The following is a 27,892-nucleotide window of genomic DNA, read 5'->3' as shown; positions in this document are numbered from 1 at the left end:
AGTAACAACGACTTCACCCTTGACTAATTTTTTGATCATTTGTTTTAATTCGCTGTTAGTAAGAGCGAGTACACACAAAGCCTAGCTTTGGAGCCAAGGACACTTATTTTGGAAAAAAAATTTAAACGAAGCTTGTTTTTGAATAAAGTTATTAAATCATTTTATTTTTTTCAAATTTTCACAAGTTGTTGGGTTTAACTTAATAAAAGAAGGATAATTTACCATTATAATGGGAAAAAAAATAAAGATATTTGAATTTGTAAAGGATGAGATCACCATCTAATTTGACTTTACATATGAATATCTTCAAATAAAATATGCATATAATAAACTTCCTTACTAAACAATTTATCGAACAGAATGCAACGTGAATACTTTATCCTTGCAAGCTGTGAACGGAATGCAACTTGAATACTTTATCCTTGCAAGCAAATAATATATAAACTAACAGCCCTTTTTTATGAGACTGTCTTATTGTGAGACGAGCTCATATAAAAAGTCTATTATATTAAAAGTTTCTATTCTTGGATTGTTTAAATCAAGTATGAGACACGTCTCACGGTGAAACCGTTTCATACAAGAATTTGTGATAAACTATAGATATAATTTTTTTCACTTTTCCATCTTAAGTGTTTGGATAGTGACACACCACTTTATTTTTATTTTATCCATACATGTTAAATATTTTTTAATTTCTTCCACACAAATTATTTTCTCGCTTCATTAATTATATCATTTATTGACATTCCTTTTAAAAACACTCAATTCAAAGATATGAAATAGTATACTTTAAAAAGAAGTAAAAAATTAAATCTATCATCAAATTGATTTGTTATATTGATGATAAGATTGTTTAAAAATTATAATACTTTTTATATTTTAATACTGTTGTGCGACAGCAGAAGCAAAGATCGAAAATAATAATGGAAAGCAATAAAAATTCAAATAAACAATAAAGAAAATCATACCGAGAAATTAACGTGGTTCACTATCAACGTGATAGCTACATCCACCGGCATCGAGAATAAACTTTTCACTATAAACCGGGAGATTACAAGATCAACACGAGAAACCACAACAATAGCTCTCCAAGCTTTTTCTCTCTTAGTTTTCCTCACTTTGTGTTTTGCATTGCATCATATGCTCTAATTCTAATTACATCGGGACTTTTTATAGTATACCTCATAATAAAAAGAAATTAGGGTTAAGAAAATACAAAAGAAACCGTCAAAAATTAAGAGTAACCGGCCAAAACGTGGCAAAACTAACTTCCCGCGAAAATCGCAGTGCTCCGCGCGCCGCGTAGTTTTTCGCGGCCCACGCCTCCGCGCCCCGCACACAACCTTCTGTCTGGCGACCTGCGTTATCCATTTCCCAAATCTTCATCCCATATAATGACTTGTTCGAGTCACTATATTTCAACAAATACCAATAATTTTGTGCATTGTACGGGTTTTTTTACACTAGTAAACTCTAATAGTTTGTAGATGACTTTAAACAGGAGGAATAAAATTTTCTTGTAAGTTAAAGATGATTTATTCAATGATTTTTCTATTGCGTATATAAATTATTTTTGAATAGATTTTATTTTGTTTTTGTCAGTTCCTAACTTTTCTCCATAGTTACAATCGAATTCTCCATAAAACGCACAAAATTTTTTATCTAAAATTTTTATCTTGCAAAACTAATTTAAATTGTCAGTCTATGTTTTATTTTGTTTAAATGGCCTTTCTACACCACGCAGGTAGATTTTGACCATTCATTCGAAATTTACTTTTGATATTACTATATATCTAAAATAATAACATAAATAAATCTATACAAATTCTTGTGAGATCTCTAATCGGGTCAGCCTATAATTTATTTTTTAAATATTGTAAGTAGGCATTAAAAATGATGTAAGTAGACATTTAAGATATTGAAAGTAGACATTAAGGATACGTTAAGTAAGCATTAAGGATAATGAAAGTAGGCATTAAGAATACAGTAAGTAGACATTAATCTTAATGGGTTGGGTTTGAGATACGTCTCTCAAAGAAACGGTCTCTCAAGAGACTAGCCGATAAATCTATTAAAAATGTTTGACATTATATATAAAATTGAAAAAACATAACTAATAATTTTGTTAATCTATAAATTAATTAGTCTTCACAATTATTTTAAATAATCAAGATACTTTAAGTTAAGTATTTCGGGACAAATTGCAATTATGTGACGACAATGATAAAGCTAACGAAAAACAATTATGACTACACCTTCTGTTCCTTTTTGTTTGTCTACTTTATGTTTTTTGACTTTAGGTGATAGAAATTTAAATTTGATTTTTGAAGTATATATTGAAGTCAAAATATATTCATGTGAGATCTTGTTATATTCATCTTGGTGCAAAGAATTTTAATATATAATTTTTATAATTTTTAATTTTATATATAATAATTTTTAAGTTAAAATTTGCTTTGAAATGTGTGCAAAAAATAAAGTAGACAAACAAAGAGGAATTGGAGAGAGTAATATTTTCCTTACTATAAGATATATATAAAAATAAATCAAAATGAAGCCATAACAACTGGTATTTTTGTCAATTATGTAATTTGAATAAGTAACTATTCTAGAATGGTAATATCTCTTATCTCCTCATCTTTTTTATAATAATAATAATAATAGTAATAACAACAACAACAATAATAATAATAATAATAATAATAATAATAATAATAATTATTATTATTATTATTATTATTATTATACTCCAAAAAAGGGCTACAAATCCAATTTAAGAATAATCAATAATGTCATTTGAAAAATACACATTAATTACTTACAACAAACATTATTGTATATTCCTTAATCTAGAAGAATAAATGCTAGCTCTTTAACTAACCCACCGTTTAAAAATAATTTCCTCCCAAAAAACCCCTTATAAGTTTTAATTTTTGTTTAAATTAATTAAACCATATATTTTTTTATGTTAGGTACTTCCTCCATTCTCTAATGTTCTTTCCATTTAGATTATTCCATCTAAAGGAGAGAGAAAATTTAAATAATATTTTTGAGATATATTTAAAAGATAAAATAAATCAATGTAAGATCTCGTTAGATTCGTCTTAATGTATACTTTTTATTATGTATTTTTTATGATTTTTTATCATGCGTAATTAAAGATATTGAGGTTTAAAATTTACTTTAAAATTGCACAAAAAGTAAACGAGAAAAGCAAAAAAGAACGAAGGATGTAATTTTTAATAATTGTATAACTTATGTTATATTTTAACCTTATTAATTTATACTCTCTTTGTTCCTTAAAAGGAGTTCCCATTTGCCATGTTAGGGTGTTTTATTTGTTCCCACCAAAAGTCTTTCTATTATATCATAAATTTTGGACAAAAATAACCTTATTTATACTTATTTTAATACTTTAATAATGCTCTTGGTCTTCACATATCTTTGAGTAACTTTATTTTAACATTTTTATATTCTTTATGGTTCCCACATGCTTTTGGTCTCTATATTTTTTTCACACTACTTCTTTTAATATTTTTATATTATTTATGATACCCACTTTTCCTCTATCAAATTTATTATTTAATAAAATGATATATTCACTATCTAAATAATTCTATTTTTCTTAATTTCCGTAAACATTTCTTCTGGTAACTACAATAAGGAATGGAGGGCGTATCATTCCATTCAACAAAAATTTCTAGTAGATTAGTTTTATAAAAATATTCCAATTAGTTTATAAAAATGGCAAATTTGTTATATGATAAATTTGAATTAGTACTTTATCTAATATAGCTGACTTTAAGTTAGCATCATTCAACTTATTTTGTTTTTAAAAGTAATTTATTTACTCAATTTCATCTGTTTTTAAAAGTAATTTATTTACTCAATTTCATTAATTTTTGAGACGACTAAAAATAACCGGTTGATTATTGATTTGCTACATAATTGCTAACACGAATCAACAAAATACTTCTAAATAGCGAGACTAAATGACAATGATACAGAGATTTTTCAATCTTTATATTAAATGTTTGATTAATTTGATGTATGATAAGATGATTAGTGCAACTTCATTTAAGCTTTAAGGCCACCATCAATGTTAACTGAAATTACAACACAAGAATTCTAAACAATTGTTGTAGACATCCAATGAAATTTGAACTACAAACAAAGCAATAATAGAGTTTTAATGGCATGACTGTTGGGTGTCAGACTTGTTTGACCAGCTAGTTGAATAAGTCAACTATTTAAATTGATGTTTAGAAAAATTAAATATGTAAGAATGACTCGGGTTGCCTTTCTCATTAATGTTAATGACAATATATACAAGATTGACACTATACTTTAGGAAACTAAATATTTCCTAATATTCTACATAATCACAAAGATTATACAAAAATAAGCAAGAAATCAAAGAGATATTATTCTAAGATATTCTAAGATATTCTAATATTCTAATATACCCCTGCAGTCGAATCGGGCGGTTTGGAGACGCTGAGACTGGAACGAAAATCATCAAATAATACTTGAGGAAGGCCTTTGGTGAAAATCTCAGCAATCTGATAACGAGATGGAACATGAAGCACCCGAACATCACCACGTTTAACTTTTTCTCGAACAAAATGAATGTCGATCTCAATATGCTTAGTGCGCTGATGATGGACCGGATTACCAGCTAAATAAACGGCACTAATATTGTCGCAATAGACAAGGGTAGCTGTGGTAATAGGACAGTGCAGCTCAAGAAGTAAATTGCGAATCCAGCAAGTTTCAGAAACAACATTAGCAACACCACGATATTCAGCTTCAGCACTGGATTTGGAAACAGTAGGTTGTCGTTTAGCTGACCAAGAAATTAAGTTATCACCTAGAAAAACACAGTAACCAGAAGTTAAGCGGCGAGTGTTAGGACAGCCACCCCAATCAGTATCGGTATAGGACAAAAGAGTTGAAATATTAGAACGATGTAACTGCAGACCATAGGGAAGAGTACCCTTGACATAGCGAAGAATGCGGTGAATAGCAGACATATGTTCAATGCGAGGATCATGCATATAGAGGCAAACTTGCTGAACAGCATATGAAATATCTGGGCGAGTGAAAGTAAGATACTGTAAAGCACCAGTTAGGCTACGATACAAGGTAGGATCTTCACAAGGAGAACCAGCACTAGCACAAAGTTTGCCGGAGGTAGCAACAGGATTACATTGAGACATGCCAGCCTTTTCAAGAATTTCAGAGGCATACCTTTGTTGAGAGAGAATGAGGCCCGTAGAAGTACGAGTAACAGCAATACCCAAGAAATAATTAAGAGGACCCAAATCCTTCATGGCAAATTCAGAGCTAAGTTTGGACATAATGGACTCACGAAGTGAATCTGAGGAAGCTGTGAGAATAATATCGTCCACATATAATAGCAGATAAGCAATATCAGAGCCATGACAATAAACAAACAAGGAATTATCAGAAATGCTGTTAGAAAAGCCAATAGTAGTTGCAAAAGTAGCAAACCGGTGATACCAAGCACGAGGAGCCTGTTTGAGACCATAAAGAGACTTACGAAGAAGACAAACATGATCAGGACGAGTAGGATCACGAAAACCCAGAGGCTGATGTATGTAAACAGTTTCAGTCAAGTGACCATGTAAAAAAGCATTCTTAACATCAAGCTAATGAATAGACCAAGACCGGGAAAGAGCAATACTTAAAACAATGCGAATAGAAGCAGGTTTCACAACCGGACTAAAAGTTTCATCACAATCGATGCCTTCCCTTTGAGATTTACCATCACCAACAAGACGCGTTTTATAGCGCTCAAAAGAGCCATCGGACTTGGTCTTGACACGAAATACCCACAAAGACCGAATGATATTAGCATTAGGAGGACGCGGCACCAAATCCCAAGTATGATTTTCAATTAAGGCATCAAATTCTTTTTTCATGGCTAACTTCCAGTTTGGGTCACGAAGTGCATGAAGAGGAAATTTAGGTAAAGGTGAAAAAGAAACAGATAAAGCTTGAGAGTAGTATTTGGGATTGGGTTTGAAAATACCATGTTTACTCCGTGTAGTTATACCGGTTGGTGAGGAAGGAGGAGTTGGGTTGTTTGGGCTGCGTGAGGCAGGCCCAATAGAAAAGGGGGAGGAAGGAAGGGGCTGGTGGACCTGGATTAGGGTTGGGCTGATCGCTGCTGGGCTGATTGGGGCTGGCCCAGTAGGAGAAGAAGGGAAAAGAGTGGACTGTATGGGGACTGGGCTGCGTGAGGCAGGCCCAGTAGGGGAGAGGGAGGATGGAAGGTGAGAGATGGTATTTGGGCCTGACAGAGAAAGAGGCCCATGAGCTGAAGGATGCTGGCAGAAAGAGGAGGAAGAATCAGACATTGGGCTCAAAGATGCATTAGGCCTAAAAGAATGTGTAGGGACTGTTTTAAGTAATTGAATGTGAATATTATCATCTAAAAATTGGTAGTTTGGGGGAGATGAGGAAGGTGATTGAGAAAAAGGAAAAGTGGCCTCATCGAAGAGAACATGTCGAGATATAATGATTTTACGGGATGAAAGATCATAGCACTTGTAACCCCTATGAGAAGAGGGATATCCTAAAAAGACATATGGAGCGGAGCGTGGTTGGAGTTTGTGAATAGTAGTAGAGGGAAAAAGAGGAAAACATAAACACCCAAAAACCCAAAGATGAGTATATGTAGGAGACTTACGGTATAGAACATGAGTGGGAGTGAGATTACCAAGAAGTTTAGAAGGAAGAATATTGAGGAGATAAGTGGCCGTGTTTAAGGCGTGAGGCCAAAAAGACGGGGGAAGGGAAGCATGACACAAAAGAGTGCGAAGGATGTTATTGATGGAGCGAATTTTGCGTTCGGATTTGCCATTTTGAGAAGATGTGTAAGGACAAGAAAAACGAAGTGAAATGCCCCAACTAGTACAAAATTGACGAAGCATATTAGTGTCAAATTCACCCCCGTTATCGCTTTGGAAATATTTGATGTTAAGCTCAAATTGGGTGTTAACAAAAGCATTGAAATTCACAAATACATCATAAACTTGAGATTTGCGAAATAAAGGAAAAGTCCACAAAAAAATAGTATAATGATCAAGAAAAAGAACATAGTATTTATAACCCGATGGACTAGAAATAGGAGATGTCCACAAATCACTATGAATAATATCAAATGGTTTAGTACTCATAGACATAAAATTAACAAAAGGTAATTGAATGTGTTTCCCTAAAGGACAAGAGTGACAAACAAAATGAGAATTTTTATTACATTGAATTGAACGGGAAGAAAACAAGGAACTTAAAATCGCATTGCCCGGATGTCCTAAACGGGAATGCCAAATACTAGAAGAAATAGCGGAAAAGGCCAATGATGTGGAAGATGAAGGAGAAGCTCCATGAGTAGAAGAAAAAGGATAAAGATCACCCGTGCTATTAGATCTCAAAACGATGTTCCCCGTGGCCAAATCCTTTACAGAAAACCCAAAGGGATCAAATTCAACGAAAACCATATTATCCTGAGTGAATTTACGAACGAAAATAAAGTTTTTAATAAGTTTAGGTGCATGTAAGACATTTTTGAGGGTAAGGGATGTTTGGGAAGATGGAAAAGAAATATGCCCGTGACCAAGAACTAGAATTAAATTACCATTACCAACAACAATAGCATTATTGAATTGATGCTTTAAAGGAAAATAAGGAAGTAAAGTACCTTGAGAGCGAGTCATGTGAGATGTGGCACCGGTATCCATATAAAATTGCTCATCCGGAGTAGATAAAGAGAGAGTGGTCATAGCATGATCAATGTCCGTAGAAATATAATTCATAGAAGTATTAGTCCCGGTGTGATAACTTTGCGCCGGTCGTGGGCCAAGAAGACCATCAGAATACCCATTATTGTAAGAATGAGGAGGGGCCCAAGATGTAGTGGGAAAGGGGGCAGCAGGCTGGGCCCAATTCTGGCAACTAGGAGAAGGAAAAGATGGATATGAGGGTGGGCCTGAGTGATTTCTGTTGGGCTGAAAAGAAGTAAAAGCATTGGGCCTGTGTTGTTGCTGCTGCCAGGGACCAGAAACAATGGTGGGGCCATGGTGGGTCCGGCCACCACGACGGGAGTGGCGGTGACCACCACGGTGGTGAGAAGAGCCGTGATTATTAAAATGAACGAAATTTTCAGAAAACGAACCTTTGGTTGTGGTAGGAGAGGCCATGGGAGAGAAAGAATAAAAAAAGTCGGGATCAAAAACCGAAGCTTCTGATACCATGTAAGAATGACTCGGGTTGCCTTTCTCATTAATGTTAATGACAATATATATAAGATTGACACTATACTTTAGGAAACTAAATATTTTCTAATATTCTACATAATCACAAAGATTATACAAAAATAAGCAAGAAATCAAAGAGATATTATTCTAAGATATTCTAAGATATTCTAATATTCTAATAAAATATTAAACGTTGGTCGTATTAGAGAAAATTAGGCTAACAAGTCAAAAGTCAATACAAAACCAACTAAAATAACTTTTTTATTTGGTTTCAACTGACTGAAAATTCATTTACTAAATACTTTTTTTTTACTTTTAAATCAACCAACAAACTAAAATTAAAAGACAAAAAAAAAAAAAAAGCAAAATCAATTCACTAAACGCTTTTTTTTTTTTTTTTAAAAAAACTTTTTAGATCAATCAACAAGCCAAAATACAATAATTAACAAGTAATGCAAAAATCAATTTATCAAACATTTTTTTCTTATACTTTTAGATCAACCATGATACAAAAATCCAAAAGAGAATCAACAAGTAACACAAAACCAATATATCACACTTTTTATGACTTATAAATCAACCAACAAAAAAAAAATCCAAAAGCTATTCAAAATCCATTTACCAAAGATAGAATACAATTACTAGAATAAATCACATATTTTAAATAGATCAAAGCAAGTCTCGTAGACTTTGAATGAAGGTAGCTATGTAAGAATCTTCAAGACCATCCTTCAACAAAATCTCTTTCAATTTGGCATGATTATTCCTAACTTCTTTCCCAATTTGGCTATCCTGGTCCATTGCCAAGGAAACTGTTGTTTGAATAGCCTGTTTGGTGAACAATTTATCATTTTCTCCCTTCTCGACTTCAATCCCGATCTTTAATTCTAAACTCATCATCTTCGCATTAATGAATTGTTCGAATGCTTGAGGCATCAACACAACTTGACAATCACTTATCATAATAGCTTCGGATAAAGACCCAAGTCCGCAATGTGTTATAAAACACCCTACTGATGGATGTCTTAAGATTTGTTGTTGTTGAACCCATCCTCCTTTTATCATTCCTTTGCCTTTTGTTCTTTCGATAAATCCTTCAGGTAAAGCCGACTCGACTTTATTGTGATTTTTTGGGGGTCTGATGGCCGCCAAGAAAGGCCTACCTGCAAGTCAAATTGATTTATTTGCATTGACTCAAGGAGTAATTACGACCTTCTAAGGTTATAAATCATAAAATGAAAGTCTTAGTCTGAGCTGATGGTTGAAGTGGAGCCTCATGATATTTTGTGTATTTTATCATGATATTGGATGCTTAGATCAAATTTGTGACGAAGATTTCACATCACTGAAATAGTGGGTAGTACTTGTATATGATGCTTGGTGAGTAATCCTCCTAATATCATATAGTTTCGGGAAGGAGTGAACTTCATCAAGTGTGTATGCAAGTCAACGTTCACATTATCCATGGGTTTGTGGGCCCGAGCCCACGGGTACCTCTTGGGTGCGTCCACAAAGTAGGCACAGGGAGTGAATATGTGACGAATAGTCACGGCCTAACAAAGAGTCTCATCTACAAGCTCAAAGGATTTTTATGTAAGAAAGCATGATAAAAAGTATAATATATCACAAAAGCTTAAACTATTAACTTAAGGTTTTGGTTGAGTCTGTTCATCGACAAAGTCTAATATTTCTTATTTAATTTAATTTTAATTGTGAGTCAATCATTTAATAACAATAATTGATCAAAATGAAGAAAAATATGCAAAATAGAAATAAAATACAAGTTCACATAAGTTAAAACTATTTAGCTTCATACTAGATTATTAAAAAATTTCATCTAACGTATTAGCTCTTATAATGCATTAGCTTTTTTTGTTTGGTTTGCTATTGTTTTATTTGTTCATTCAACATCATCATCTTATCCAGTATATCATGTTTATAGAAAACTATGATCAGAGTTTAAGAAGAGAATTAGGAATAAAGCAACTTATATACTCATAATAAAGAGTGCGGTTAAAAAGACCCTCGACTCAAGAAATTAAAAATTAAATGCAGTACATTTAATCAATTATTATCAGAAATTAGAAAAATAAAATAATAAATTATTGAATAACAAATCAAACTTAAAAGGCGAAAAAGCAAAGTTGTAGTGTGTAGTGTGTAGTGTGTAGTGTGTAGTGTGTAGTGTGTTTTAAAGGACATTAGTATGACAATATAATAAATTGAAACATACTTCTATTTACTACTTCGTGCCTCTAAGTTTGCGTTATTCCATCATTTTATATGAAAGCTTTTAAATTGAACAAACTTAAAAACAGAGGAAATATGATACTTTTCCGATTATTTTATTTACATTTAAACACCCTTTTATAGAGGTGACAGATGCGATGGTGGGTGTGACAGAGGCCCCCTCTGAGTCAGTCCCCCTACCTGTTGAGGAACTGGCTACCCTGAGGGTGGCATTTGGGGTTCCAATCGAGGGTGGCCCTCTCTCGATTGAAGTCTTTGATTCAGGCAAGTGTATCTTCCCTTGTGATGAGTTTGCCAACTTCAAATCCTTGTCCATGTATCAGACGACGACGGCGAAGGGTTTCTCTATCCTGGCTTGGCAATTGTAGGTTCGTAATATATACATCAGGTTTATGTATATTTTCTTAGCTTCTAGTTTGTTCAGAACTGAATCCCCCTTCTTTGTATGGTTATGCAGTTCCTATTGCAGTAGCTGAGCCAGCTGTTGAGTTAGAGGAAGCGACGGTTTAGGATGTGGCTCTTGAGGCCACCATTCCTGAAGCTGTGGTGGTTCCCCTTGCGGTCTCTGCTGCGCAAGTCGTTGCCGACACTTCTGCCCCTGTTCCTGCTCGAATTACCCGTCGAAGGGGTAAGGGTAAGGTCTCGACTGTGACGGAGCAGAGACCAGCAATTACTTCACTTCCTTCTCCTCTCCGTTCAGGTACGTGACTTGGTCTGATTTGAACAGTGCTTTCTGTCAGGGGTCATTTCTTTGACATTGGTCTTTGTTTTCCTTAGAAAGGATGTATCTGGATTCGAGGCGGGAGATCAACACTTCTTCTGTGACGAAGCCTGTTATAGACGAGGAGGTTTTCTCCCTCCTCAAGTCTAACCCTCCTAAGGAGGAGGCTTATGAGCCTATCGGGCTGTTGGTGGCTGAGGGGGAAGAAGTGACGATTTCCCCCTCTTTAAGCCAGATCGAGAATGATGTCAAACAAGTATCTTTCTTGTCCTTTGCCAGTTTGTGTTCCTTTTGTTTTGACGTTTGTTCCTGACTTAAGTGTATTCTCTCTTACAGACTCTTTGGAGTCATTTTGTACAAGTAGGCGCAGTCGTTCATGCTAAACGGTTGCGCCTTCTAGAGAAGCTCAATGAGTCGAGAGTTAGGAATTTTCGAACTCAGGCTACCCTTCAGCTCAGGGAAAACCAATATCAAGACTTAAAGTCCAGGTTTCCCTTGGTTGTTGAGGAAGCTGAGGTGCTGAAAAGGAAGCTTTCTGAGGCAGTAGTTCCTCTTGAGCTTACACAGAGGAACAATAATCTCGAGGCTCAAGTTGCTGCCCAGGTTGAAGCTTATGCGAAGCTAAGCGCTGAGCTGAGGGCTAAGGCTGAAGCTTATGCGAAGCTAAGCACTGAGTTGGAGGCTGTGCACGCTGCTCACCTCAGGGATGTTGCTCTCCTGGAAGATGCTCTTAAGGAGAAAAAGCAGTAGGTGAGCAGGTGCAGTCATTATGAAGAGACCTGCTCCCAACTTAGGTTGGAGGTGAGTTATCAGAGGGTGAAACATGAGGCACAGCTGGAGGGTGTCAGGGCAAAGGTACAACGTTTGAAGGACGAGCTGTCCACCAGGAAGTAGGATCAAACTGCTTCTGAGTCTCAACTCACGGATCTGCAGAGGCAATTGCAGGAATCCTCGTCTTTTTTGTCTACTAAAGCCAAGGAGGTAGATGAGCTGAAATGTCAAATAGCTGATCTCGAGTCAGAGCTTGCAGCTAAGGGCAAAACTATTATTGGACTCAAAGACTAGTTCCAATACCAACTCAAGGCTGTGCACGATCTGGTGAAAGCTATTGAGCCTCCTCCTCCTGTGGGCGGGACTTTCTCTACGTTCCCCATGTGTGTCCGGGCTTCAACCTCCGTTTTTAAAGACGCTCTTGCTAGAGGTAACCATGTCGAGTAGAGGGTTTTTGAATTAGAGGAGCAATGCAAGGGGTATCAGCTTTGTCTCTCTGGAGTGAAGAAAGATCTCCTGGTAACTAAGCTTCAAGTTAATGAGTATATTCTTCGCATCAAAAGCCTACAACTTGAGCTGGATGGTGCTAGGGAGGAACTTGCTGCAACTCAAGACAAGTTAATGAGTATATTCTTCGCATCAAAAGCCTACAACTTGAGTTGGATGGTGCTAGGGAGGAACTTGCTACAGCTCGATCTGCTCTTGAGCTTGCGTATAAAAATCATAAGGAGTAGATCGCCAAAGCCAGGCTCATGATGCTCGATACCTGTTTTATTCAATACTCTGACTTTGACTGGAGTGCAGTGAGGTGACATCTCCAAGCCCCCAAGATTGAGCGTAAAGTAAATCAGCTCAGAAAAAGTGGCCCTCTTCTTCAAACTCCAAGAGGAGAGTCCCCGTCCCAGAAGTCGGTCTCTTCAAGTCCTTCCTCTTCTCCTCCTTTCAAATGATTAACCTCCTCATGCTTCAACGTCTAACTTCTTCATTTTGTATTTTGTATCTTTTGTCTGACTATGGACATCTATTTTTTGTAAACTTGTATATTGTAATTTTTGAAGAAATGACAAGTTGATTTTTGACTTTTAGTCTTCGTTCTGTCTTTCGAGTTTTTGTTCTTTTGTTTATTTTGTGTAGTCTTGTAGGTAGTTATGCCTATGCCAATATATGCCCCTAGCTTATGTGCTTTAGGCTTTAGGCTAAAAGAGTATGAGCTAATTTTGTAGTTATTCATATTTACTGTCCCCTTCTAAAGGTATAATCTTGACATATTGATTGGAATTCGTACAGCTATAATTTGGGCAGGTTGAATTAGCATATTATTCCCTATTTCATACCTTTGTAAAATTATTAGTTATTTTAGAAGTGTAAGGTGTTGGGAATAGCCTTTTGTCTGTTCAGGATCTGGAACAGCCTCTTCAAGGTGTAAAAGATTTGTCCTGAAGGGTGTTGACCCAAGGATGATTAGCCTCTACTATTTGGTCTCTAAGACATTCTCTTTAAGGCAATAAGGATATCTTTCCTGAAGAGATGCTTGACCCAAGAATGGCAAAAGCCTGTTTGGGATGGTAAACGATCTTATCAGGATATTAAATGGCTTTCCTGTTAAGTGTTCGTCCCAAAAAAGATAAGCCAGAATTATCTTGAACTTTTGGCATTGAATTGGTATATTCCTCTTTTGGATGACAGTTAGGACCTTAATATCTCTCTTAACTGAAAAGCTTTTGTTTTCAAGGTTAAGGTAGTGTACTTCATCAACCCGGATTTCCTGTTGAACAATATCCTGGACTTTTATCCTTAGATTCTCAGGGTTGAAATGTATCCGTAGGTCTTATTAGTATTCTTAGTAATATGAAACATGCTGGAAATCAATTTGATTCATTGAAAGATCACATTCATTACAAGAAAAAAAATCTGGATTATAATATGAGTTACAGATAGTATTTTTTTTAAGACTTTAGAGTTCCAATTGTGTCTGAATTCTTCTTGCCTAGGCTTTTTTAACTTATAAGCTCCATGGCCTAAAACTTGAGTTACAACATATGGTCCTTCCCATGTTTCAGAGAGTTTTCTGTGGTCTCGAATCTGGGCAGCTTGGGCATATCTCTAGACCAGGTCTCCTACTTGAAAGGTTCTTTCTCTAACTTTCCTGTTATAGAGTCTGGCCACCCTGTTCTGGTAGGTTGCCATCTTCAGAGCAGCTTCTTCTCGTATTTCTTCAATAAGTTCTAGGTCTAGCAGCCTCGACTCTACATTTTCAACTTTAGGGTTGGCACGCCAATTTCTACAGGAAGTAAGGCCTCTGTACCATATACCAGTTTGAAAAGGGTCTGTCCTGTCGCCTCTTTGGGAGTTGTTCTAAGCAACTATAGTACATCATACAGGACTTCAGACCACCTACCCTTTGCTTCATTGAGTTTCTTCTTTAACCCATTTAGGATTTGCTTGTTAACTGCTTCCCTGACCACTGTATTGAGGATTGCAGACTGACGAGTATGCAACGTTGATCTTGAAGTCACTGAGATATTCCCTTAAGGTGCTACAGTCAAATTGTTTTCCATTATCCATTGTCAGGACAATAGGTAATCCAAACCTGGTGATGATGTGTAGCCATATAAACTTCTCAACTTTCCTGGAAGTGATTGTAGCCAGAGGTTCAGCTTCTACCCATTTGGTAAAATAATCCACACCCACTATTAGGAACTTGACCCCTTCTAGAGCCACATAAAATGGCCCCAAGAGGTCCAGCCCCCATTGAGCAAAAGAAATTGAGTTGTGGATGAATTTCAGCTCATTGGAAGGTGTGTTGATGCTGGGGCCAAATTTTTGGCACTTTTCACATTTTTCTTTTATGCTTTTTGCGTCTGAAAGAGTGTTTGGCCAGTAGTATCCTGCCCTGAAAGCTCTGTGAGCCAAAGATCTGGCCCCCTGGTGATGACCGCATACTCCTTCATGGATTTCTTTCAGAATATACTATGCTTCTTCAGGGGGTGACATACTTCAGCAGAGGACCACTCTTGGCCACTTTATACAGCTCATTATTGATGACTGCGAACTGTGGTACCATGCTTTTGATCTTTTTGGCTCTGTTGGGATCTTCTAGCAGTTCACCTTCTTCCTTGTACTTCAGCATCTCTTCCATCCATGAGAGAAGGCTTTGTCTGTTAATGGCAAAGACCGAAGTGAAATCTTCATGAATTGCACTCTGGGGTTTCACCTCTATAAGAACTGACCTTTTCATCTCGTGTTGGCTGGCGCTTCCTAACTTAGAAAGCGCATCAGCCTGTTCATTTTGTGACCTGGGGAGTCTTTCCACTTCAAAGCCTTTAAAGAGCGCATTCAGACTTTTGATTTTTTCTAGGTATTTCTGCATTGAAAGCTCTCTGGCCTCGTATTCTCCCAAGATCTGATCAACTACCAACTAGGAATCCATTCTCAGTCTGACATGCTTAGCCTCTAAGGCTCTGCAGAGTTGCAGGCCTGCAATGGATGGTTCGTACTCAATTTTGTTGTTTGTAGCTCTAAACTGAAGTTTCAAAGCGTATTCTATGGGCTTTCCCTCTGAAGAGATCAGAAAAACTCCAGCTCCAGCCCCCACATTCCTTGAAGAACCGTCTGTGAGCAGCTGCCAAACTAGAGCATCTTTTCTTAGTTCAGGGCTGTGGGTGCATTCTGCAAAGATGTGTGCTAAGGCTTGTCACTTGATAGCAGTTCCTTCCTGATATTTTATCCCGTACCCATTCAACTCAATGGCCCATTTGGCTAGTCTCCCTGACCTCTCTATCTTGTCAAGGGATTTTTCCAGTGGTAGATCAGTTAGCACGATCACTTGGTGGGCATCAAAGTAAGGCTTGAGTTTCCTCGCAGCCACCACAACAGCATAGGTTATTTTCTCGATCAGGGAATATCGGGTTTCAGCATCTAGCAGAATCCTGCTTACAAAATATATAGGTTGTTATATGTTTCCTTCTTCTCTGACTATTGCAGCACTTACAGTCGTTTAACTGGCTGCAACATACGGGTACAGTGTTTCTCCCATGACAGGCCTTTCCAGGGTGGGCAAGCTGTGCAAGTGGTTCTTCAACTCTTGGAAGGCTTTCTTCTGTTCTTCTTCCCAGAAGAAATCTTTGTTCTCCCTGAGCACTTTGAAGAACGACAAAGATTTCTCTGTTGATTTGGTCCATGAGGCGCTGGAATGTTGCACCAGCGTTTTTCAGGCCGAATGGCATCATCTGGTAATTGTAGACTCCAGCTGAGTAAATGAATGTCGTTTTCTCTTTATCATATGGGTCCATGGATATTTGATGGTACCCTGAAAAGGCATCCATGCAATAGAGTAATGCATGCTCTGCTGTAGAGTCTACCAGCTGGTCGATTCTAGGCAAGGGGTAGAAATCTTTGGGGCATATTACCTTGTTGAGGTTGGTGAAGTCAACACACATCCTCCATCCTCCTGTAGCTTTTGATACCAGCACAACATTTGCTAGCCATTCGGGGTATTGACAGGGTTCGATGAATCTTGCTTCTAAAAGTTTGTGGACCTCTTCTTCAGCAACCTTCTTTTTCTCAGGAGACATGTTCCTCTTCTTCTGTTTCGTTGGCTTTGACCCCTCAATCACATTCAACTTGTGAGTGATGGTACCAGGCATATTTTCTGCAAACCATCAGCATTTTCTTTCATCAACAGAGCTAGCTTGGTTTTGACTTCAGGTGATAAGGTTTTCCCAATTTTGATGGTTTTATCTGTCCCTTCGATGAGGGGTATCTTCTAATTCTGTCTCCTCAGGCTCGAGGGTCCTAGGAGGTATTTTATTTCCTGATTCATCATCATGAGAGAGCCTAGGGTCTACTTCAGCTGTTCCCCTTTCCCTAAGAGTTAAGACTGTCCCTAAATCTCTTGCTGCTTCTTCTATACACTTTCTCTTGTTCCTTTCCTCCTCTCCTTCTTCTCGTCTGGTTCTTTGCTTGTGGATTCTGACAACTTTTATCATGTTGCATGTCCTGGCCATCTGCTGACAACCTCTAGCTCTACCCACTTTTCCATCTTCTCCTATAAATAGGAGTGTTTGATGGAAGGAGGAAGGGATAACTGTTATGTCCCTCAAGAACTTTCTGCCCAGGATGCAATTATACCTTATTAGAGCATCAATGATGTAAAACTCTTGTGGGCAGGTAATGGTGACTCCTTTTTTGTCCTAGATGGTTACAGGCAGGGTGACCTTCCCTTCATATCTCATTGACTCTCCGAGAAACTAACTATGGGTGTCGTTGCTCTTATTAGGTGTTGGCTTCCAACATCCATCCTGTCCCAACAGCTCTTATAGATCACATTTACCTCTGCCCCTGTGTCTATCAAGACCCTGTAGACTGGTAGTTCTACAATCTCCACTATCATGACTAGGGGATCAAAATAAGGGAAAGAGATCCCTTTACAGTCTTCTCTGGTAAAAGTCATATCAGGGTATTCTGGTATTTCGGCTCCTTCGTGAACTTTAGAAATTCTTGGCTTCTGCCTTGCTTTTCTGTTCATCATTCCACTTTACATAATTCTTGAAGTAGCCTCTCTAGATCAGGTCTTTCAGGTTGTTTTTCAAAGTCCTGCAGGATTCTGTGGAATGTCCTGGACTTCTATGAAAGTCACAGAATTGATTCAGGTTGTTTCCTGACCTGCCGGATGGAGGGGGTCTTTCCCACAACCTGGAATTCTAATGGAGGTGGAAAATTTGCGCCCTAGGGGCGTTCAAGGGTGTGAACTAGGCAAAGGTACGGAGTGAGGTCTCCTGGTTTCGTCCCCGTGATTTCTTTCTATATTAGGTCCTTTTATCCTGTTCCTCCTGTCCTGATTGTTCTGAAGACGACCTGGATGTGATTCCCTATTGTTGTGATTGTTGTTGTTGTGGTTGCTGAGATTTCTTTTCTCATGTCTTTCTCCCTTGAGACCAGTAGCAATATGTCTAAAATTCTCAAAGTCTATGAACCTTTCTGCTTTTTCTCTAACGTCATCCATTGTAACACCCCGTAATTTATCGGGATTAAAAATAAATAAAATATAATAAAATAGAGTATAATAAAATAAAATAAATAAGTAATATTGAATTATACTATTATACATAGTTAATTATAAGAAATAAAGTAAGTTAAAATTTTAATGCAAACGCGTTTTATCGCGTACACTGTTGTCATGTAGCGTTTCTTTTCTATTTTCAAAAAAAATAATAAAAATAAAAATAAAACAATCACTTAATTAATTAATTAGATAACAAAAGAAAAGGGGAAGGGAAGGGGTGGCCGGTTAGGTAGTGTAATGGGAGGAGTCTTGTAACTCCTCTCATAAGTGGGTATTATGACATATTAAGCTTACTCTTTAATTGCCTATTAATCCTTGTGAACACCATTTGAATTATTCACTCTTCTAAGCTTCCAAGTGAACAAAGAAAAATCAGAAAAATTCTCTCCTTTGTCTCTTTGGTTAGACATTTCAAAGCAAAAAAAAAAAATTGTTCTCTTGTTCTTCCATTCAATCTTTTGATCAAAGGGGTAAGTTTAATTGAAATTGTTAGTTATAGATTTTATATACATGGCTTTGTAAGATGAATTATATTTTTATGTATGATGATATCCTATGACTTTGAGGAGGATTGAGTATATATATTTTTTATGTAATTTTCTTTAACAATCCTTTAATAAACCTTCATTTTGTTAAAAGGATTAAGTTATGTTCTTGATTTATATTCTGTAACAAAGTTTAAATTTGTTATAAGAATTGAGTTTTGTTGATATTCAAATAAATTTCTTTATGGTTCAAATTTCTCTAACTAAATTTCAATTTGTTAGTAAAAATTAAGTTGGTATGGATTAGGTTATGTAGTCATCCAAGGGTTTAATAATCCTTTAGCAAAATTTAATTTGTTAGAAGGATTGTGTTATATTTATATATATGTGTGTCTTGATTTTTTTTTAAAGGGTGATTTGGTTTTATAATTCTTTACAAAATTTAATTTGCTAAGAGAATTAAGTATTTAATTTAGTTATCATAATTTATGAAATTTCAAGTCTCTTGAAGGATCTTGTGGATGTGTTCTTGCTAGAATTATTTTGGTCATGAGTTTTTTTTTTTTTTTTTTTTTTAAATAAAAAAAAGGAGGGGGGGGGGGGGGGGGGGGGGGGGTTGATAATGTATATATAAAATAATAATAATGAGGAATTTTAAAAAAAATATATGTATATATATTCGGGCAGCAGCTGATCTGCCTCGTTAAAGGTGCCGACCCGAAAACGTTAGTTGTTTTCCGTTGTTTTGTGCACCGTTGCGTTAAAAACTCGTTAAACGCTTAAAATAATTAAAAATAGTAAATGGATGTTAGAAATTACGAAAATTGGTACCCAAGGTAATTGACGCGTTACGAACGCAATGGCGAAGTTGGATTTTTCATGTGAATTTTCTAATGTATCCGAAATGGCCCTTAAAGTTTCTGGTAAGAATGTGAAATTTGGAACCTTTGGGAATTGGATGTAAACAATTAAAAATTATCTAGTCTTAGTGATATTTTGGCATATGAAGTGGATTAAATGTGTAAACACGTCCTAATACGTGATCATTTTGTGTGTGTGTTATTTAGGACCTCAATTTATAAGAGGGCGAAATTTCAATTGTGCTTGAGCATTGTTGTTTGCAGCGCTTAAAGATACACGCTTAGACCATATTGTTTATGTGGTTGTACAAGTAGTGTTGTTTCATTTCTATCAAGGCATGGTAATTCACATAAGGATTAGACATCTCAAATAATTTGAAAGAAATTAATTGGAAATTGAAAATTTATGTATTGTCACCCGAAGGGGTTGACGTTTGGTTATATTATGTTACCCAAAGGGGTTAACGAATCGGTTTGGATTATTATAATTATTGTTCCCATTGTAGTTTTGGATCATTACGGTCACCATGGGGGTATGCATACTTTAGCCTTTGACGATCCGAACAGGACGGGCAACATCTTAGGTCGGTGGTTGCCTTGGGATTAGCTCTCCTAAGTGTATTCCTCCAAAAAGATTTGGATTTATACTTGAACGACCCGAACAGGACGGGCAACATTACAAGTTGGGATTAATTAATAATAAATGTATTAGAGCCTATGCATGCTAGGATGAATATTTTGCTTGTATTCAACCTGTTTGATATTTGTATGAAGTCTCTGACGTGTATTGGTTTGTTTCTTTGGAACCTACTGTGTGTTGTCTTATGACGACTAGTAGGTTGATTGCAGGTGGGGTCTGGAGTGAGATCTCGACGTAGAACCCGTAATAAGCAAGACTATGTATTATCTTTTCTATTAGATTATGAATAGACAGAATCTCTGTAATTAAGTAACAAGAAATAGTGTAGTTTTCTTTTCGCTTCTGCTATTTCGATTAGTTTTGTTAAGAGGCCTTTAGGCTCTCGAGTTGTACGTTAGAGCTTCCGCTGACTTATTACCTTTTCCGTTGGTACTGTTTCTGTTTTAACTGTATTTCTTTATCGACGGAACGTTGACAGTCCTACAGAGAAGTCTTCTCTGGAGTCCAAGGAGTGAACCAAAATTTGTATTTTTATATGGATTTTCAGGTCGCTTAAACCAGACCGTTACATCCATATTATTTACGTTGATCCAACCATCATCTTCCTTGAATCTCCTGCTGTCAAATCTTTCGTCATTCAATCCTGACTAAAAAGCCAGGAGAATGATGGAATTTTCTGGCTTAGTGACTGTTAAGCATTCGGTGCTGAATCGGGCAATGTACTCGTTGAGTGATTCCTCTTTTCTCTGTCTACATTTCATCATTTCAATGGACTGCTTGGGTCGTCTGACGAATGGTGCATATTGACTCATGAATCTTGTTGCCAGATCATCAAAACTAGTGAAAGAACCCTCAAGGAGGCACTGAAACCAAGTTTAAGCCAGCCCCCATCATAGTCAGAGCGAAATTCTTGCACCAGGAAGCGTCACTGTGAGCTCCTAGGGACATGTGTCGCTGATAGGCGTTGAAGTGCTCTACGGGATCTGTACTTCCATTGTATCTCACATACCTAGGTAGCTTTACCCAGTCTACTGGCACACTCTCAATCTCAGGGGAAAACGGTGAGGTGCTGGGTATTCTGATTTTCTGGGCTGGAGAGGATGTCGTTGCTTTCTAACTCTTCTCCTGCCTGTTTAATTCTTCCTGTAGTTCTTCCTTCCTCAAGTGGGTTGTCCTTTCTTCATTGGCCTTTCTTGGCCTAATTTAGTCTTTGACAGGTTTTATCTCGTCTATTAAGATGTCAAGCTGCCTCTGTATGCCTGATAGTTTGCTTTCTTTCCTTACTTTCATGCCCCCCGGATCAAGAGGCCTAAGTGTGGAATGACATCTTGAGTCTTCGCTCATGGTCTTATTTGGCTGCTTCTTTCTGTGGGCCCAACCTTTCCCTGATGTTGGAGCCTTTGGGTCCTAACTTGTAGTGTATTCCTCTCTTCTGTCCTAAAGATGCAGCGAATTCTATTGGTACATAGTTTTTCAGGCTGCTTTGAGCTTCTTGTTCAGGGACAGAGCTGATTTTTGTTTAGCTCTTGTTTTGAGCCTGAGAATCAGTAATATGTTGTCGGGAACCTAATTTCTGTTTTGCAGGGACAATTATAGGTCCCAGTCTATCTTTTACGCCGCAAGTTTTGTGTCTTGCTTCTCCATGTTCAGTGGCATAAGGTCGTTTTTCTGTCTTATCCTCCTCGTAAGGGGGATAAGGGATAGGGTTACTCAAGGCAGTGTGTTTAGGTGGAGGAGTTATTACTAGGTTGCTTCGAGCAGCAAAGATAGCTTGTATGTGAGAGGCCATGTGCAAGAGTTGCTATTTCCTCTGATGTCAACCCTCTACTAGGGGGAGTGGTGAACTCTGATCTTATAAGAGGAGGTGCTTTAACCACAGAAGGTGTTGCTTCGTCATCTTCTGATTCTTGCGCATCTATAACAGCAAGAGGGTTATGGGAGGGAATGGAGATAGTGAGGGTCTGGGTCATTGATATAACGAGACTCTTGATTTTTTTGAGGGTTCGAGGGTCCCCCAACTTCAATTTGTCGGTGCTCGCCTGACCTGGATCGAAGGCTTTGTTTTGGGTTGTTCATTTTTTAGTAAAGTTTGTGGTTTGTTTGGAGGTTAGGTGAACGTAGCTAGAAAGAACTCTAGACCCTCCTTTAAGTGTCAAATTGTTCCTGCTGTGAAGAGAACAATCAACGCTCTCAGTAAAGTTGAAGAGAATGTCTTTTAAGGTTCACAATGGATATGAACTACTGGGGAGGTCTGAGTTGCTTTTCTGGCTGTTTCACTCCGTAAACCTGCACAAGGTAGCGAACGAGGGTCGGAGAGGGGTCCTCATCCAATGATTAAGTCAGTAAGGGTTATGAAGGAATTGCTCGTAAAGCTTGTAAGAATTTGAGCTATCTTTTTGTGAAAGAATAATGCTTGAGTTTTAGTGTAAAAAGTTATCCCCCTTCTTGGTGATGCATGGCATCGTATATTTATAGTGGTTGGCCTTAGGTGGGGTCTCACAAAACCTTAATGGTAGATTAGACTTTTACCTTAAATGGAATCTTTCTTGGGATCAATGGGCGTTTAGCGGTTTGCTGATTCTTACACCATAGTCCCCCCTCCTTGTCTTTTAGTACACGTATGTGGGTAGGGTAAGAGGTAAGTGTGGTGCCTTGCCTCATACAAGCATTGACAGCTTTTTTGCGCATAACTGTAGTTGTCTCCTGACACGTCATCGTTTCTGTTGCCCTCATTCTGCAGGATTAACCATCCTGCAGGTATTTAAGCTCTTTATTCTCTGTTAGGGTCCTTTGATATGACCCTGTTGTTTCTGTGAGTCTTGTCGTCCTGAATTTTAGCTGAGGAGTAAGTTTAGTTTTCCAGGGGGCTAACTCGTTTTTCCCAAAGAGCTGGGACCTTTGAAGGGGTCCTAGTTGTTTCGTCCTGCGCTTCGCTTATAGTAATGATTGGGGTTTCTTCTCTTTCAGGATCTTGGGAATAAGGGTCATGTTTCAACACATACAAATATATTTGTCGGATAGTTTATAATATATCTACAATTATAAAAATATGCGATTATAATATATCTACAATTATAAAAATATGCAACGAGATAAATAAATACCCAAAATATTTAATTGATGAGTAGTATAAAAATTGGTTTATGTGCAAATAAAAAAATTTGGAGGAAGTACTTCATATAAATTTCGTAAATGGAGATATATCTTCATATTCTAGAAACACTATACAATTAAAGCTCCCGGGAAATTGAACATAACGTTATGATTTTTTAATTTTAAAAAATATGCTTTTAACGTTTATTGATCTATCGGATCTCTTGCACCGACACACTAATTTCGTTAACCAATAAATTCTTCATAAATATATGTATATAAATTAAACGGTGAACATTGCTGAAATTTTGGGTGTTTTGATAAAATATTTTATTAATTATTTAGATTTTGATATAAATAAATAGTTTTATGGTGAAATTATCTAACTGTAATTTTTGGTAAATTAGTTTATTGTAAGTTAAAATAATAATCAATTCATCACAATTCTATTAAATGTACTGCATATTATTTTTAATTTCTCTAGTTGAGAGATTTTTTTGGAGCATATAACTAAATATACAATACATTTTATAGAATGATATATAAATAAATAGAATTAGAATTGGATATACAGTACATTTAATTTCAAAAATAATAATATTCGGTGTATCTCTCGTTCAAAATTTTATTCTATTACATACAATGATTTTAATAGAATCATATATACAATAAAATTTATAAAGAATTATGATTTTATGGAGCATATAAAGCAAGTATAAGCAGGGTCATTCTTAAGGATAGGCAACAAGGGCTGTCGCCCAGGGCTCCATGTCAAAAAAAGTAAATTAATAGATGTAGAAGAGTCCATATAGATGATAAATTGCAAAGGAAAAGGACAAAAGGGCCCTATTGTGATGTTTCGCCCCGGGCCCTAAAATACCTAGGGCCGGCCCTTGGTATAAGGTATGTATAACCAGAATTACCCAGTTAGCCATACTGGATGGAAATGCATTTAAATGCATACTCAAATATAGGCAGACAATGTGAGTATGAAAATTTCACCCGCCATAAATAAAACGGGTATGGAAATAACTATTACAATAATGATGTATTACAAATATGTGTGATATGAGTATAAGGCGTTCATGCACTTTCCTATTGTGATATTTCTCCCACAAAGTTGCTTGGGATGATAAATGAAATTCACAATGAGATACAATCTACACAATAAAATTCTAGCACAAGGAAATTGCAATAGTAAATACAAGTGTTGTGGTGAATTAAGAACTTTGATGATATTGGGAGTTAATTACTCTCTCAATATTATCTCATGAAAGGAAGAACAAGAATGAGAGTATTCTTAAGAGAGAAATAAGAAATGATATGGAGATGGGATGGAATGTCCATTGGCATGCACCTCTATTTATAGAACTATGCATGAAACAATACCTCCTTTTGAAATAAAAGTGTTTCACCAAACAAAGCTTATGAATCAAAGTATTGTTTCACCAAACAAAGCTTATGAATCAAAGTAATGTTTCACCAAGCAAAGCTTATGAATCAAAGTAATGATTCATCAAACAAAACTTATGAATTAAAGTAATGATTCATCAAATTCTTTGAGGCATTTAATTTGGACTTATAATATATTTATTTAAGTCCCACTACTATATTAAGTATGTAAATCTAGGTTTGTATACTCTAAATGTTCAACAATAACAAGGACATATGCATCAGCCCACCCATTTTACAAATCCTAAACCAAAGCAAAAAAGAAAACGATTATAGGAAGAAGTAGAACACACCTGTGAGCTCAAGGCCAAGAACAAGCTCATGAAACTGATCAATATGAAGAACAACTTCACTCCCAAGTGCACAATACACAACACTACCTTCCTCAAAACCATTTAACCACTCATCAATCTCTTCATCAAGCTTTGAAGAAGATGGGTTAGGAATCATGGGCCCACCTAAAAGCACAGGCTTACCAAACACCTTCTCAACATACTCAATATAAACCTTTTCCATCTCCATACAAGTCTTAACAGCAATAGCATCACAATCTCTAAAAGCTATAAAAAACCTTTGAGGCATTGTTATACCTAATCCTAAATTATCAGCATTTTCACAAATTTTTGTTACTCCCTTAGCTTCTTCAATGTGCATTCTAAATGTTTGGGTAGGAAAACCAGGTGGTGGGGCCACAAGCTCATCAATGGAAGATCTTTTACCTTCTTTTAAGTTAGGGGCAAAATATGCTAAACTTGCCATACTTGAAAGTGCATAAAAAACTGACTTAAACCCATGTTTTAGACCCAATTCAGGGATCCAATAAGCAAATTCATAGAACACAATGTGGGGTTTGAGTTGGGTTAAACGGGTCTCGATACTGTCCCGGGTCTGGTCCATAGCATGTAGGAGGAACCCTACGTGCGAGTCAGGAACATCGTTGGTGGTCTCGGCCCCGGCGGGTAGCCCGTCAACCAGTGGAACCGTGATGGGGATGAATGTTAGGTGATCAGGGTATTGGTTTTGAAGGGATAATTTAGAAAGTGTTTTGGAAGGGATAAAGAAATACACATGATGCCCATTCTGAGCTAGTTTCTTGGCTAAGGGTAGGAATGAACCAATATGGCCTATAGCAAACCATGGGTATATTGCTATGCGTAACTTTTCAAGGGATTCTTTTTGAGTTGCCATTCTTTTTGTTTGTGCTAATGTTAATATTGTGGTTGTCCTTGTACTATATATAATATTATGAAATATCATTGTTAATATAACTACCGAGTATGTTCAACATTTTTTATTGCATAAGATCTCGAAATGTTGGGGGTCTCAATATTGAAATTAATACATAGTATATGTCGAGTGTTTAAAAATATAAAGTTTTAAAAAAAATATTATAATTATTAATGAAAGCGCAAGCCTCAAAGAGATTTAACAAAGAAAAACAAATGAAAAATTTAATGCAAAAATGAACACAAGTGTTTATGAGGTATCTTGAATACCTCCCCCTTAAATATAGTTTATTATAATGAATTCAACAATTACAAGTATAATAAACCACCCTTATCTTGAGAACAATCTCTCAAGATCACAAATATTAAAGCAAAGTAAGAATACTCTCAAGTTTCTAACAATGCAATAGCCCTCTCAACAATATATGTGTTTGTGGTGAATGTTACTATGAGTGATGAATCCTATTTATAGCCAAGATATTCATCACTTTTAGTATTCCCTCATAAATCACCATAAACATACATGTAACATCTCAATTAACATCCTAATTAACTATCACAATAAACATTACAATAAACAATAGAGTAATGCACCACATTATTGCATAGTCACTTCACATTCTGACCAAAAATAGGATCCAATGTAGTCTGCTAAACTTCCGCACGACCCAAGCCACTACCTCGCTCGGTCGAGCGTGCTTCCAGGAAAGCTACTGACTTGTTCTGGACTTCTTGCTCGACCGAGCCAACACCGCTCGACCGGTCAAGCCAGACATAGCTCGATCGAGCGCCTGGTCGAGCCGCTCACAGTCTGTTTCTCTTCTTATTGCTTTGATCAAACAACTCTCATCAACCGTTCCAAACCTTAAACCACCTATATTCGACACATCTTTATCGACCCCCTCTAAAGTACAAGACAAAGCATGTTCGATTAAATGTTTAAAGTTAACGTCGTTATTAAGATTATTGGCACTTGCTTTAACAATTAAGATTATACAGGACTTTTAAAGAAATTTTCAAATTTGCTCCGCTTATAATTTATAGCAATCTCAAAGAGAGAGAGTAATATTTGTTAAATTAAGTAGCTAATATATATTGTAGTGATTAATTGTTATTTACTAAATTATAATCAATCAATAACTAAGACATTTGTTATTTCAAAATCTTTGATTAGGTACTATACTACGTAGTTAAGTTCTTAAAAAATTATTTTTAGGTGAGATAAAATTATTGTAGTTTATGTTGATTTTCATTTCTTTAAATAGGAGTAATGAACTTTTGTTAGAACTTAAATTATAATGTATGATAATTATTTGTATTAAAAGATGTAATTGATTGGAAACTTTATTTAGAAAAAGCGATACTTACTTGTTAACTCCAATTGAGATAAAATTTAGTTCTGTATTAAAATTTTTTGAAATTTGTTAGCATACTTGTACATTAATTTTCAAATTTAAGTAAATTTTTTTAAAATAATAAACAAATAATATTTTTTTCCGTTTTGAAATACTCGTACTCGATTGTGACTTATTATACGGAAAAATGTTACTATAAATTACAAGTATAGTAAAAAAAAAAAAAAAGTTTGAAGAAAAATAGAAATTGATAATAAGTTAATGATTGTAACACCATCATAGCATTACCAATTTATATATTTTAATTAAGCAATTATTGTTTTAGTTATAGATTGACAATAGTGATACAATGACAATTAGTGGTATTTTATTTTAATTATAGTTATAGTTATACCTTATTGGTATATCGCTAATGGGAATTAAATTATTACTCCCTCCGTTCTTTTTTATCTTTCACTTTGGGTTTTTCACACATATTAAGGAAGATAGAATCTTTGGGTTGTAGTGGGTATTATTTTAATGAAATAGTAGTGTAAAGTAATGATTGTATTGGAAGTATAAGGTTGTAGTGGATATTATTTTAATTAAATAGTAGTGTGAAACAATAATTGTATTGAAAGTATGAGAGAGAAAATAATTATAAATAAAAAAAATGGGTACATTAAAAGAAAAGGGGGAGTTTTAAGGGGTAAA

The 27,892-nt window shown here is 36.1% G+C and overlaps 1 protein-coding gene across 1 annotated transcript; it reads right to left on the bottom strand.

Moving 5' to 3' along the window:
• Window positions 1–8,780: 8,780 nt before the first annotated feature.
• Window positions 8,781–25,830, bottom strand: LOC130804733 (cyanidin 3-O-galactoside 2''-O-xylosyltransferase FGGT1-like). Its single transcript, XM_057669287.1, has 2 exons — window positions 24,912–25,830; window positions 8,781–9,445 (listed from the first exon to the last, which is right to left on the bottom strand). The coding sequence occupies exons 1-2, from the start codon at window positions 25,804–25,806 to the stop codon at window positions 8,952–8,954; spliced, it is 1,389 nt and encodes a 462-aa protein (XP_057525270.1). The 5' UTR covers window positions 25,807–25,830; the 3' UTR covers window positions 8,781–8,951.
• Between the last annotated feature and the right edge of the window lie 2,062 nt (window positions 25,831–27,892).

Source organism: Amaranthus tricolor, chromosome 17 (genome assembly GCF_026212465.1).
Source record: "Amaranthus tricolor cultivar Red isolate AtriRed21 chromosome 17, ASM2621246v1, whole genome shotgun sequence".
Lineage (NCBI taxonomy): Eukaryota > Viridiplantae > Streptophyta > Magnoliopsida > Caryophyllales > Amaranthaceae > Amaranthus > Amaranthus tricolor.
The sequence above is the reverse complement of the archived record's forward strand: the minus strand, read 5'-3'. Positions and strand labels throughout refer to the sequence as shown.

Coding starts and splice junctions, on each gene's coding strand:
- LOC130804733 (XM_057669287.1), bottom strand. CDS start 25,806: ATGGCAACTCAAAAAGAATCCCTTGAAAAGTTACGCATAGCAATATAC. Junction 9,446..24,911: donor TCTTGGCCTTGAGCTCACAG/GTGTGTTCTACT, acceptor TTTGACTTGCAG/GTAGGCCTTTCTTGGCGGCC.